This window comes from Microcaecilia unicolor, chromosome 1, assembly GCF_901765095.1.
Source record: "Microcaecilia unicolor chromosome 1, aMicUni1.1, whole genome shotgun sequence".
In the NCBI taxonomy this organism is placed as follows: Eukaryota; Metazoa; Chordata; class Amphibia; order Gymnophiona; family Siphonopidae; genus Microcaecilia; species Microcaecilia unicolor.
Genome location: NC_044031.1, coordinates 673,284,155 through 673,296,227, shown reverse-complemented (window position 1 = coordinate 673,296,227; position 12,073 = coordinate 673,284,155). Strand labels below are relative to the sequence as shown.

General features: G+C 44.2%; 1 protein-coding gene across 5 annotated transcripts in view; it reads right to left on the bottom strand.

Annotated features, from left to right (window-relative positions):
* Positions 1-1,536: 1,536 nt before the first annotated feature.
* SSRP1 (structure specific recognition protein 1) overlaps positions 1,537-12,073 on the bottom strand; it is a 55,698-nt gene continuing 45,161 nt past the window's right edge. For 3 of the 5 annotated variants that reach the window (XM_030187500.1, XM_030187517.1, XM_030187534.1), the window contains 3 exons: positions 6,580-6,668; positions 6,117-6,315; positions 1,537-1,734 (listed from right to left, as the gene is read on the bottom strand). In XM_030187500.1, the coding sequence (XP_030043360.1) occupies positions 1,654-1,734; positions 6,117-6,315; positions 6,580-6,668 (369 nt within the window). In that variant the 3' untranslated portion in view covers positions 1,537-1,653. The remainder of the gene's footprint in view (positions 1,735-6,116; positions 6,316-6,579; positions 6,669-12,073) is intronic. The other 2 variants (XM_030187509.1, XM_030187526.1) reach the window with 1 other exon arrangement.

Below are 12,073 nucleotides of genomic sequence, written 5' to 3'. Positions count from 1 at the left end.
CAAAAAAGAAACTAACATCAAGACCTAGCCCCCAAACGCCTGCAAGGGTTTCCGATTAAAAGAGATCAACTCCTGTTCTTCAATGAGCTGAACCGACTCAGCCCTTTATCCTTCCATGGGGGCTGGGGCGGTCCTTTCCCAAGCCTCCCCCAAAAGATTGTTATGCCCTTGCTTCTTCTACGCCAAAACATTTCTCACACAGAACAAAACTATACTACTGGAAACCATGAACTCCTGGCATTGAAACTAGCCCTAGAAGAGTGGATACATGAACTGGAAAGCGCCCTCCACTCATCCATGGTTATCACTGACCATAAAAACCTCCTCTATCTTCAAGGGGCAAACATCTGAACCCCCGACAAGCAAGGTGGTTGTTATTTTTTTGTGCAATTTAACTTTCACTTGACATTTCGCCTTGCAGAAAAAAATCTTTGAGCTGATGCATTGTCCAGATCCTTTGAACCAACTGAAGAACCAGAGGAAGCCCAATTTACTCTGGATCCCACTAAAGTCTTGGCCGCTGCTAAGCTTACACTACCTTCAAGGAAGACACTTGTGCCCGCCTCAGAATGTGCACAGGTTTTGCAATGGACCCACTCTTCTCGACTGGCAGGACATCCTGGAGTCTGTTTCTTCTAATTTTTTAGAATTGTTAACCACTTTGCCCTGCTTGCCAGTTAAAGCTGTATAGAAAGTATGGAATGAATAAATAAATATTGTGGGTATCCAGAAAACCCAATGGAACTTGGTGTGCCCCGAGAACTGGGTTGAGGCAGCCTGCTCTATGGTAAGAGTGTCTTCAGTACTGCTGAGGATAGCCATAGCTCTAAGAGTGGTGTTTAGGACTGCCTCCTCAGCGTTTGGAGTTCTCTGGGATCAGTTGTTAAGTCCGCACCTTCTACTACCCTGCAAACTGCCCATACTGTCAAAAACTACCCCTCCACAGCTGCTCCACCAATGCTTTAACTTACCGAGAACTTTGAAAACTGCTGAAAATTCAGAAAGTTTGCAACAGTCCTACCAGATTACTCCAGGCTGGAGAGGGAAGCTGTCTTATCACCCATTGGAGACTGAACAAAACTTATCAGCCAACAGTTGTACAGGGTTCTTAAGGTATGACATCACAAATTACTTCTTAGGCTCCACCTGTGGGCAGGAGAGCATAACCCAAACATCTGGACCGGTCTGGTAAGATGATAAGGAAACAGAAAAAAAAAAAAAGAATGTGCAACCCAGCATTCTAGGAACAGTAACCATTCATCCTTTATACACCAGTGGCAGGACTCATCAAGTGAGACCACTTATCCTGTTTGCCTGGATCCAGATCCCAACAGGACAATGCCCAAGGCACATCACAGCTGCAATTCTGCCTGGCACTCCTACAGTCACACTATTCTCATTTCCTCAGGAATGAGGGGCTTTTTGAGGCAGGGAAGTAGACCACATATTTAAGGGGATCAGACACATAGAGATAGGATGCTGCTCTGCCCTCTTCAATCCTGATAGCAGGGAAAAGAGGGGAACATACAAATAGCACACATTTTCCAAAGGCAGCTGGTTCTTTATTAAACTATTCAGGACATTTACAAAGCACAAAATACAAAAAGAGCAGCAGTTGGTGATAGAGGTAAAAGAATGGTGGAAGGTTGGGTGTCATTCTTCAGAGCCAGAGTCAGATGCAGAGTTCATAGAGCTGGGAGGAGTACTGGCAATTTCCTCCTCTTCATCTGAGCCCTGTGCAAAGAAAGGAGGCAACAATAAGTCATTTTACTTAAGGAGAGCATGAATCCCACCTTATAAACATACATGCAAAACATTCCTTCCACTCTTATACTACGCAGAAACCGCTTAGATTCACAGTTGGGAAACTATCACAGAGGTTAGCCAAACTTTTCCTCTGCAGTACAGGCTGCACTCACATTCAGTCAGATTTTCAGGATATCCACAATATTCATGAGATCAATCTGCATATCAAGGAGCACAGGAGCAAAAGGCCCCACATTAACATTATGTAGCACTACATGGCAATTATATCTGAGACTGGGTTACTGTGCAAACTGGATTAATTCTGCTTAATGTTGGAACTGATAGCCCTCAAAAATGCGAAAAACACAGAAGAAATCTAACCTCCGCACTGAGGAACCAAAGTACAAAGTCACAGTGAAGGAGACAAGATGATGCCCGAAACAAACTTCTACTGGACTCAAAAAAGTTTGCAGCAAAAGTTTATTAAAACAATCTGGACTCGACACGAATCGTGTTTCGGCCGCTCAGGCCTGCCTCAGGAGTCCCTGTTTGTGGTGGCTGCAGTAATTTCAGGAAGACGACTAAGTCTTCTTAAGATGTGCAACTACTCAACTCTCAAAAAGCTGTGGTAAGAGAAAAATTCTTCTCTCTGGTGTGCACTATCAAAACAAGACGAGCATCTCCTCAAAGTCATCTGGGAATCTTCTGCCACCTACTGGTCATTTGGTGCCATCTACGGTTACGGTGAGACTAAAAGATACAGCGAACCGCTATGTAGATAATGATGAAGAAAAAGCCAATTTGCTAAATAGATACTTTTGTTCTGTTTTCACTGAAGAAAATCCAGGAGAAGGACCGCGATGGACTGGCAAAAGTACACCTGAGAATGGAATGGATATAGCACCGTTCATGGAAGAGAGTGTGTATCAACAACTTGGAAAGCTAAAGGTGGACAAAGCCATGGGACCGGACGGGATCCACCCCAGAATATTGAGGGAGCTCAGAGAGGTCCTGGCGGATCCTCTTAAAGATTTGTTTAATAAATCCTTGGAGACGGAAGAGGTTCCGAGGGACTGGAGAACGGCGGCGGTGGTACCTCTTCACAAAAGTGGTGATAGGGAAGAAGCTGGAAACTACAGGCCGGTAAGCCTCACTTCAGTTATTGGAAAAGTAATGGAAGCCATGCTGAAGGAAAGGATAGTGAATTTCCTAGAAGCCAACAAGCTGCAAGATCCGAGACAACATGGTTTTACCAGAGGGAAATCGTGCCAAACGAATCTCATTGAATTCTTTGATTGGGTAACTGGAGAATTGAATCATCGACGTGCTATAGATGTAATCTACTTAGATTTTAGCAAAGCTTTTGACACGGTTCCTCACAGGAGGCTCTTAAATAAACTAGATGGGCTGAAGATAGGTCCCGAAGTGGTGAACTGGATTAGGAACTGGTTGACGGACAGACGACAAAGGGTGGTGGTAAATGGAGTTCGCTCGGAGGAGGGAAAGGTGAGTAGTGGAGTGCCTCAGGGATCGGTGCTGGGGCCAATTCTGTTCAATATATTTGTGAGTGACATTGCCGAAGGGTTAGAAGGTAAAGTTTGCCTATTTGCGGATGATACTAAGATTTGCAACAGAGTGGACACCCGGGAGGGAGTGGAAAGCATGAAAAGGGATCTGAGGAAGCTAGAAGAATGGTCTAAGGTTTGGCAATTAAAATTCAATGCGAAGAAATGCAAAGTGATGCATTTAGGGAGTAGAAACCCACGAGAGACTTATGTGTTAGGCGGTGAGAGTCTGATAGGTACTGAGGGGGAGAGGGATCTTGGGGTGATAGTATCCGAGGATCTGAAGGCGATGAAACAGTGTGACAAGGCGGTGGCCGTAGCGAGAAGGTTGCTAGGCTGTATAAAGAGAGGTGTGATCAGCAGAAGAAAGGAGTGTTGATGCCCCTGTACAAGTCGTTGGTGAGGCCCCACCTGGAGTATTGTGTTCAGTTTTGGAGGCCGTACCTTGCAAAGGATGTTAAAAAAATGGAAGCAGTGCAAAGAAAAGCTACGAGAATGGTATGGGATTTGCGTTCCAAGATGTATGAACAAAGACTTGCTGACCTGAACATGTATACCCTGGAGGAAAGGAGGAACAGGGGTGATATGATACAGACGTTCAAATACTTGAAAGGTATTAATCCGCAAAAAAATCTTTTCCGGAGATGGGAAGGCGGTAGAACGAGAGGACATGAAATGAGATTGAAGGGGGACAGACTCAGGAAAGATGTCAGGAAGTATTTTTTCATGGAGAGGGTGGTGGATGCTTGGAATGCCCTCCCGCGGGAGGTGGTGGAGATGAAAACGGTAACGGAATTCAAACATGCGTGGGATATGCATAAAGGAATCCTGTGCAGTAGGAATGGATCCTCAGAAGCTTAGCCGAAATTGGGTGGCGGAGCAGGTGGGGGAAGAGAGGTTGGTGGTTGGGAGGCGAGGATAGTGGAGGGCAGACTTATACGGTCCGTGCCAGAGCCGGTGATGGGAGGCGGGAAATACTGCTGGGCAGACTTGTACGGTCTGTGCCCTGAAAAAGGCAGGTACAAATCAAGGTAAGGTATACACATATGAGTTTATCTTGTTGGGCAGACTGGATAGACCATGCAGGTCTTTTTCTGCTGTCATCTACTATGTTACTATGTTGTATAACTGCCATGTTATTGCTAAAGGGTTAAGGTAAGAGGCCATACTAGTGGCCTACCTTAGGATTTAATGCGGCATTTGCTATGAACTAAGGCCGAACATCCATCAAAACGCTTCTCACATGATTGATCGCAACCAAAAGTTTAAATTGTGCAAGTAATCACAAAGTGCCCCCTCGCATTTTCACCTGTATAGTGCAAAATATAGACTGCAGATGTACATTCTCAAAACTGACATACTGTACTTCAGTTACTAAACTGAAAATAAAATCATTTCTCTTATCTTTGCTGTCAGGTGATTTTATTTTTTCTAATTGTCTTATTCCATCTCTGGTTCTGTTCCTCTGTCTGTGCTATGAACTTTATTTTCAGGGCCTCCTCTCTCCTATTTATTTTCTCTAATCCTCTCTTCTTCACTTCTTCCCCTTTAACATCCTTCAAATTCAACTTTCTGCCATTTTCTTCCTCCTTATATTTGTCTTCTTTCTTATCCCTTCCCTTCCCCTTCATCCTCGGGCACCATGTCCTCTCGCATTCAGTCTTTTTTCCCTTCCCCTCCGTGGGCATCATCTCTCTTCTCTTCCTCTCTATAGGCAGCATCTCATCTCATGCCTTCCCACGCTCTCCTCTCCACTAGCACAATCTTCATTTCCCCTCCTCTCCGGGCGCTCCTACAGCTTTTTCTATCCAGCCGCCCCGCGTTCTCTCCTCCGTCCCCCCCCCCCCCCGGTCCCCCCCAGTACCGACAACATTTTCTCTCCCACCTCTCTGGCATCTCACCCCCCCTCCCTGCCATCGTACACTGGCAGCATTTTCTTTACTGCCACCCCTTGTTCTCTGGCATTTCATTCCCCACTCACCACGGCCCTACGAACTTGCCTTGTACTCACAATGGCATTAAGCACATGCACCTCCACTCCTCTGTAACCGGAGCCCTCCCTCTGTAGCATCCAACGCCTGCAGCAGGAAACAGGAAGTTTCATCGGAGGAGTTGGACACTAGAGAGGGAGGGCTCCAGTTAGAGAGGAGTGGATCAGCGTGTGCTTAATGCTGCCGTGTGTACAAGGCAAGTTCGGAGGGCGGAGGCGGGGGGATAAGATGCCAAGAGAGAAAAGGCTGCTGGTGTATGACAGTGGGGGGTTTGGGATGAGATGCCAGAAGAGAAAAGGATGCCGGTGTACGGCGGTGTCAGATAGGAGACAACAAGCTGCAGGAGGGAGGGGGCAGTGGTAGGAGATAGCAGCATGACTCGATTAACGTGTTAAAATTATTAAGGCGAGTTACTAATTTAAATGAGTTAATCATGTTAAAACGCGTTAAATGAACAGCCCTATGAACTAACTTTTGATAAGAACATCATTGTCATTATTTTTGCCTTTAATTATGGTGCCTGCAGCTATGTAAATAAACAAGCTATAATATCTTTGGGAGCTGTATCAGTGTTAGTATATTTGGGCTTTGAATTTGAATCCCTACAGGAAAGCAAGTTCAGTTGTTATACATTCCAGAATGCTAAATCATAATTATTCTACGTGTTCTTGTTCCCTATTGCACTGTTCCTAGTGTAATCTGTCTCAGTCCTACAAGAGGATGTGTACGCAAATCGTTCATGCATATTCACTGTGGATATCCTGAAAAGCTTGGAGAGATAGAGGGAGAGATGGAGGAAGTTAGTTTCTTGTACCTCACTCTTTTTCCCCTTGCTCTCAGAGGAGCTCTCATCACTGGACACAAATTCTTTGCTCTTGAAGCTCTCGCTCTCATTTATAGTTTTCACTGGTGATTTTGCTATGGATTTAGAGGAGCTTTTCTTCTCAGACTTTTTCTCAGGTTTCTTGTCAGATTTCTTCTCTTTTTTGATCATCTTTTTCACCTTCTCCCTGCTCAGAGACAGAAAAAAAGGCATATGTGGAGTGTTAAACTTCTCATTGTTGGAAGAATAGCGTTTCTTCAGTACGGAGGAAGAATACTGTCTGGGGTTAGAGACAACATAAGGAAGTTAGACAGATGATACAGGCTGCAGGTGATGAGAGACCATAAGAAACTGGAAATAATATGAAGGGAGATAAGTGATGGGTGATGTAGGAGGGGTAGAATGATACAAACTAGAAGTGATGGGAGGAATTTCCCACAAGGCTGACACTCACTTTGAGGACTCAGAACCTCCACTCTCATTATATTCTTTCAATGCTCTCTCGTAATTCCTCTTTGCCTCATCAGCCTTCTTCTCCCACTCCTGAAAAATAAGAACACATTATGGTATCATTATACTAATTTACAAAGTTCTCCTATCTTATTTACAGCATTGCACAGGAGGGAGCCCCATATCTGGTCTGCCAAGCACAATTTTTCTGGCAGCCTCCATGAAGCTCACACAACAAAAGAGCCCTTATCATCAGATCTGCCCCAACCTGTATATCATTGGAAGAAGCCTGATGAATAAAGCCAGTGAAGAACTGGTATCATGAAAGGGGGATCTTGCCCAGCATCCAATGAGGGAAAAAAGCCAATATTGCATAGAAGACAAACAAAAAGTCAACTTCAATACAGGGGACTTGTGCTGCATGTACATGCATGCTGCTCCTCCTCCATGCCCAGTTAACAGACACAAACGATGGTCCCATGGCCCATCACACATTACTGCATGGCCCGATGCTAGCAGATGTAGCTGCTACAGGCACGGGTAGCTGTTCCAAGTAGATCAGGAAGCTATCTGCTTAAGAGTAGTGGGGAGCTTTCTGAATGCCACAGGAGAGGGAGGGAGGGAGGTAAAAAGAAAGCAAGCTGGGGTGGGGGTGGGGGGTTGGTTTTAAGATGGTTTCTTCTAGTGATTGTGTTTTTCATGGATTCTAGAACATCTGAAGTTGCTTTTTAAGTACTTTGGATCTGGTTATTTTAGCGTTGCAATTCCGTTGCCAGTAGTTTTTTTTTTTTTTTTTTAATTCACCACGGACCTTTTTTAAGCCACAAGCGCTGTCTGGGAACCTGTTTTGACAGGGTTTACATTGTTCTTTATCGGTATATTTTCTTTTAATTGTTTTAAGGTACTGTATTGTTTTATATATATATATATATATTATTTTTTACAGTAATTATAATTGTGTGACATCCTTAAGCTTAAAAGCTAAGGTGTCATAGCAAGTTTACTTTACCTCTAACTAAACGCTTCCAGATATATGAGAATGAGAGTAAACCTTTTTTATGAGATTGTACATCCTATTACATCCTATTTATGAGATTTTTTTTTCAGCATTTGTGTTTTAAACCATGGTGGTTATTTTACTTCTTGTCAGACACTGCTTGTGTCGTTTTGTTTGCTGGATCAGACAAGGTGATGTTTGCTGTTTCATATCAGCTGGTTAAACCTCTATTTTCCCCTCCCCCAACTTTCTTCAGTTGGTTTTTAATTTATATTAGTGGTTCTTTTAAACTTATTTACATGTTGATGTATTTTTAAGCTCTATTTACTTATTCTGTTCTTATGTATTGATACAGTAGCATTTTTATGTCTTAGGCATTAAATATTTGTATAGTTTTTACTTGAGAGTTCCCTCCTGATTATATTAAGTTTTGTTAGTTGATATGCTAATGTCTGAATTTTTGAAAGTTTTTTTTTTTTTTTTTTTAGTTGTTCTGCCCCAACACAGTCAATTTCTTTGTTGAAACATGGCCATGTCGGGCACAGATGATTGAAAACCTGGGAACTTTTTACTGAATAAAGACTGTGCAATTGTTACAAGATACTTTGTAGTGTTGTTCGAATATTTTTACTGCTCTAATTGCCTACTGCTCATGTTTGATCTATTCTTACTGTACACCGCCTTGAATGAATTCCTTCAAAAAGGCGGTAAATAAATCCTAATAATAAATTAATTAATTACGCAAATAAAATCACAAGATCCCAAGGAATTTGGACCTGGCAGCCAATTATGCCAATCATAACAAGCTTAAATATCAAATAACATACTCGTACACCAAAGTTTTTAATACTGTCAGTCTCAAGTTGCACATTTTTCTTTTCTTTATTCTTTAATTCCTTAACCCTAATTACCCCCCCCCCACCCACCCCAAATCATTCTCTCTACCTATGCCTATTCCTAACCATACCCCCTTCCCCTGACTTTTCCTTCCTATCCCCCCTCCAAATACTCCAATACATGCAAAAACCCTAGAATATCTACCTGCCTTCACTGCCCCACCCATAAAAGAAAAACTTGCTTCATACCACTACAAAAACCTTAATCTTACACTCTATCTACTGTACATCCATTCTCTCCAATTGCAGAACTTCCACCATTCATCCTACCACAACTTTACTATGGGCAGTTTCTCATCTCTCCAGCTTATTTCTGAGCAACCAACAAAGACTCCACTCCCATCCTCCATTTGAGAAAGATCAATTTTCTCTCTGTTTCATGTGCACCCCTGCCCTCCCATTCTCTGTCTCATGTGCCTCCCCATGTGCCTTCACCTATTCTCTCTCTCTCTAACGTTCCGTGCCTCGCCTCCCCTGTCCACCCACTCTATCTGGCATCTCTCCCTCCCCTCCCGGACTGCCAGTGGCTCTTCCCGCTCACCATTTACCTTTTTTTTCCCCCAGTGATCAGGAGTGGCCTAGTGGTTAGGGTGGTGGACTCTGGTCCTGGGGAACTGAGTTCGATTCCCACTTCAGGCACTTAACCCTCCATTGCCCCAGGTACAAATAAGTACCTGTAAGCCGCATTGAGCCTGCCATGAGTAGGAAAGCGTGGGGTACAAATGTAACTAAAATAAAATAAAAATCAGTGGCAGTGGTATTGATACACTGCCTCGATCCTTTCCTTCTGACCTGTCCCGCCCCCTTCTGAAAACAGGAAGCTGTGTAAGAAGGGGGCAGGACAGGTCAGAGGGAAAGGCCCAGTGCAGGCTGAGGCAGCATTTCAATACCACTATCGCTGTTTACTGGAAAGGGGGGAAAAAAAGTTAAGAGGACGGGACATGGAGGGGAAGAGCCGCCAGCAGTCCAGGAGAAAGAGATGCCAGACTGACTATGCAATCAAATTAAATAGACATTGAAAAATATTACTTAGCTTAGATTACTATAAAGAGTTTAGCAGCAGCGATTTTTCATCCAGCTCAAACCTCTGCCGACATGGCCAGGTTTTGTTAATACTTCTTCAGGGAAGAGGCTAGCATATTTATCACTGCGTCTCAGAAAAAATGGCTGCGATGTTTCACACTGACTATGCATGCATAAAGGCAGGTGGGCGGGCAGGAGAGAGGGCAATTAATCATGATTAAATTTTCTAATCGTAATTGATGATTAACATGTTAATCAGCGTGTTAATCGCGATTAACGTGCAGCCCTAATTTTTACATGAATTTCAGCCAGGAAATAATCCTGGATGTCCTTCGCTGTTGTATCTCCCTGCAATTCCCAGTGCTAAGACTGAGCTAACTCCTCAAACAGCTGGGATTCTTTCTAGAGAGAGTTGCATGGAAACAGAAACCTAACCCGTCCCCACCGCAAGTTCTCCCCTCCATCCCCACCCTCTGTCGCACCACATTGCACCCCGCCGCATAGTCACCTTGACCCCCCATCCCCCAAGGGTGAAAATACTGGTAAAAGTAACAAATGCATTTTCTTCCATAGTCTGCTAAATACAAAATTTTAAAAGATGTACATTTTCAAAAAAGCAAACATCCATGAGAAGCATGTCCCCCTTTTCCTTTCCCTCTCATCCATGAGCAGCATGTTCTCCTCCTATTCCATATGCTCTATTTCCTCCTTTTCCCTTCCCCTCTCCATGTACGTCCCCCTTACCAATCTTTTTTCCAGCTCCCCTCCCTCCCTCCATCCTTTTTACAGCCCCCTCCCTCAATCTACCTCCCCTCCAGCACAGTCAGGGTGCCCACTCTGAATGTATCTCAATGCACCCTGGTAGTCTAGTAGCCTCTTCAGGACAAACCCCCCCCCCCCCCCTTTCCTGTCTGCTGCCGCTCATCCACTCACTACCGCTGCTTCTTTAAAATGGCTGCTGAGATGGTATGGGAGAGGAGATGGATGGAGTCGTGGGTGGGTGAGAGGGGGCTGTAAAAAGGGTGGATAGAGATCTTTCCTGCCCCAAAGAGGCCACTAGACCACTAAGGTGCATTGAGGTACATTCGAGGAGGACTCCCCGAGGTTTGGGGGGGGGGGGCTCATCTACACTTCCGCGGAAACCCCTCAGGACCTGGGTTCATCCCCACAGACCTGGAGGGGATCTTCGCAGTAACCATAGGATTCCTGCTAACCCTGTTCAGCTTTTTACTCTACAAAACAGAATTTATTATTTTCAGTGGTGTTCCACCCGCCATCCACCCCACCTCAACGCTTAGCATACACTGAGGGGTAACTACCATCCCTACCCCCTTCTGGACCTCTGAGATGTCCTGTGAGACTTCCCAGAAAGTTTGGGAAATCCCTAAAATACAACGGACACAAAACTGTGTTTTCCCCCTTCTCTCATTACCCTCTGCCACTTTTCGCTCCCCATGGAATCCCTGCTGGCCTAAGGGCTCCTCCAAAACACACACACAGCTCTCTAAGATAGCAGCAGCCTTCTCATTTTCATGGCCCTGAGCGCTCTCTCTCTGTAGCATGTTCAACTGGCCCCGACAACTAAGCCAAACCCAGAATCTGAGTCATGGCACAGGGTGCTACAGGACAAGTGTTTACTGCTCAAAAGTTTCAAATTTGTGCTTTCAGCCCTAGTTACACTTTAGTCCTGCACTCCATCTTCCATCCTCCGATGCATGAGCCTTGAGCCCAAACATCTGGATGTCATCTCTACAGATAAGCAGGGAGTAGTAATCCTGACTTGGTTTAACATAGTCTCCCCTGCCCCAAGTGCTCTTCCCTCCCACTTGCATGGCAGCATGGAACTAGAGCTGCAAGACCAATGTTCTGTCTCTTGATGAACAATTGCCCCCTTCCCTGAATCAAGTGTTTCATCAGCTGCAGCTACAGATCCATGCTGCTGCAAAAGTTAGAGGTGAAAGACAGAAGGAAAAGAGGAGACCAGAAAACAAAAAAGAGAAATGGTGGCATGAGTAACAGAGGAATATGGAGCAAGTGAATAAATGGAGGAACAAAAATAAGAAAAAGTAGAAACACAGGCAAATAGAAGGGCAAGAAATAATCCAGAAACAGGTTAAAAGAAAGATAAAGAGAGGAAGGAAAAGACTCAGGAAAATAGAGAAGCAAAGAAGACTGAGGGGTAAAAGATAGTGATGCACTGGACAAACAGTAGGCTGGGGAAAGGGAGAAATTAAGAGTGCCTAGTAGATCAGAGATACATATCGAGATCGAGGAAAAAGGAAAATGAGAAAAGCTAGGAAAGAAAGAAAGAACACAGAAACTATAAATAATCCAAACAAGCAAAAAAAGAAAAAAAAACAAACCCTTTGAAAAAGAAGTCCACCTTTTGGTTCTACTTATTTTTGTCTGGGCTAATTAAATTGGCTCAGCTTTTCTAGTCCTACCAAGCTCTTCTCTACAAAAAGCTCATATACAAACAGGTAGACTAGGAAGTCGGATATTTGCTACTGAAAGGCAGCGAAATTTCAACAGGATGCTCTTGTATGTGGGGTTGGGATGAGGGCAGGGAAAGAGTGCACTAG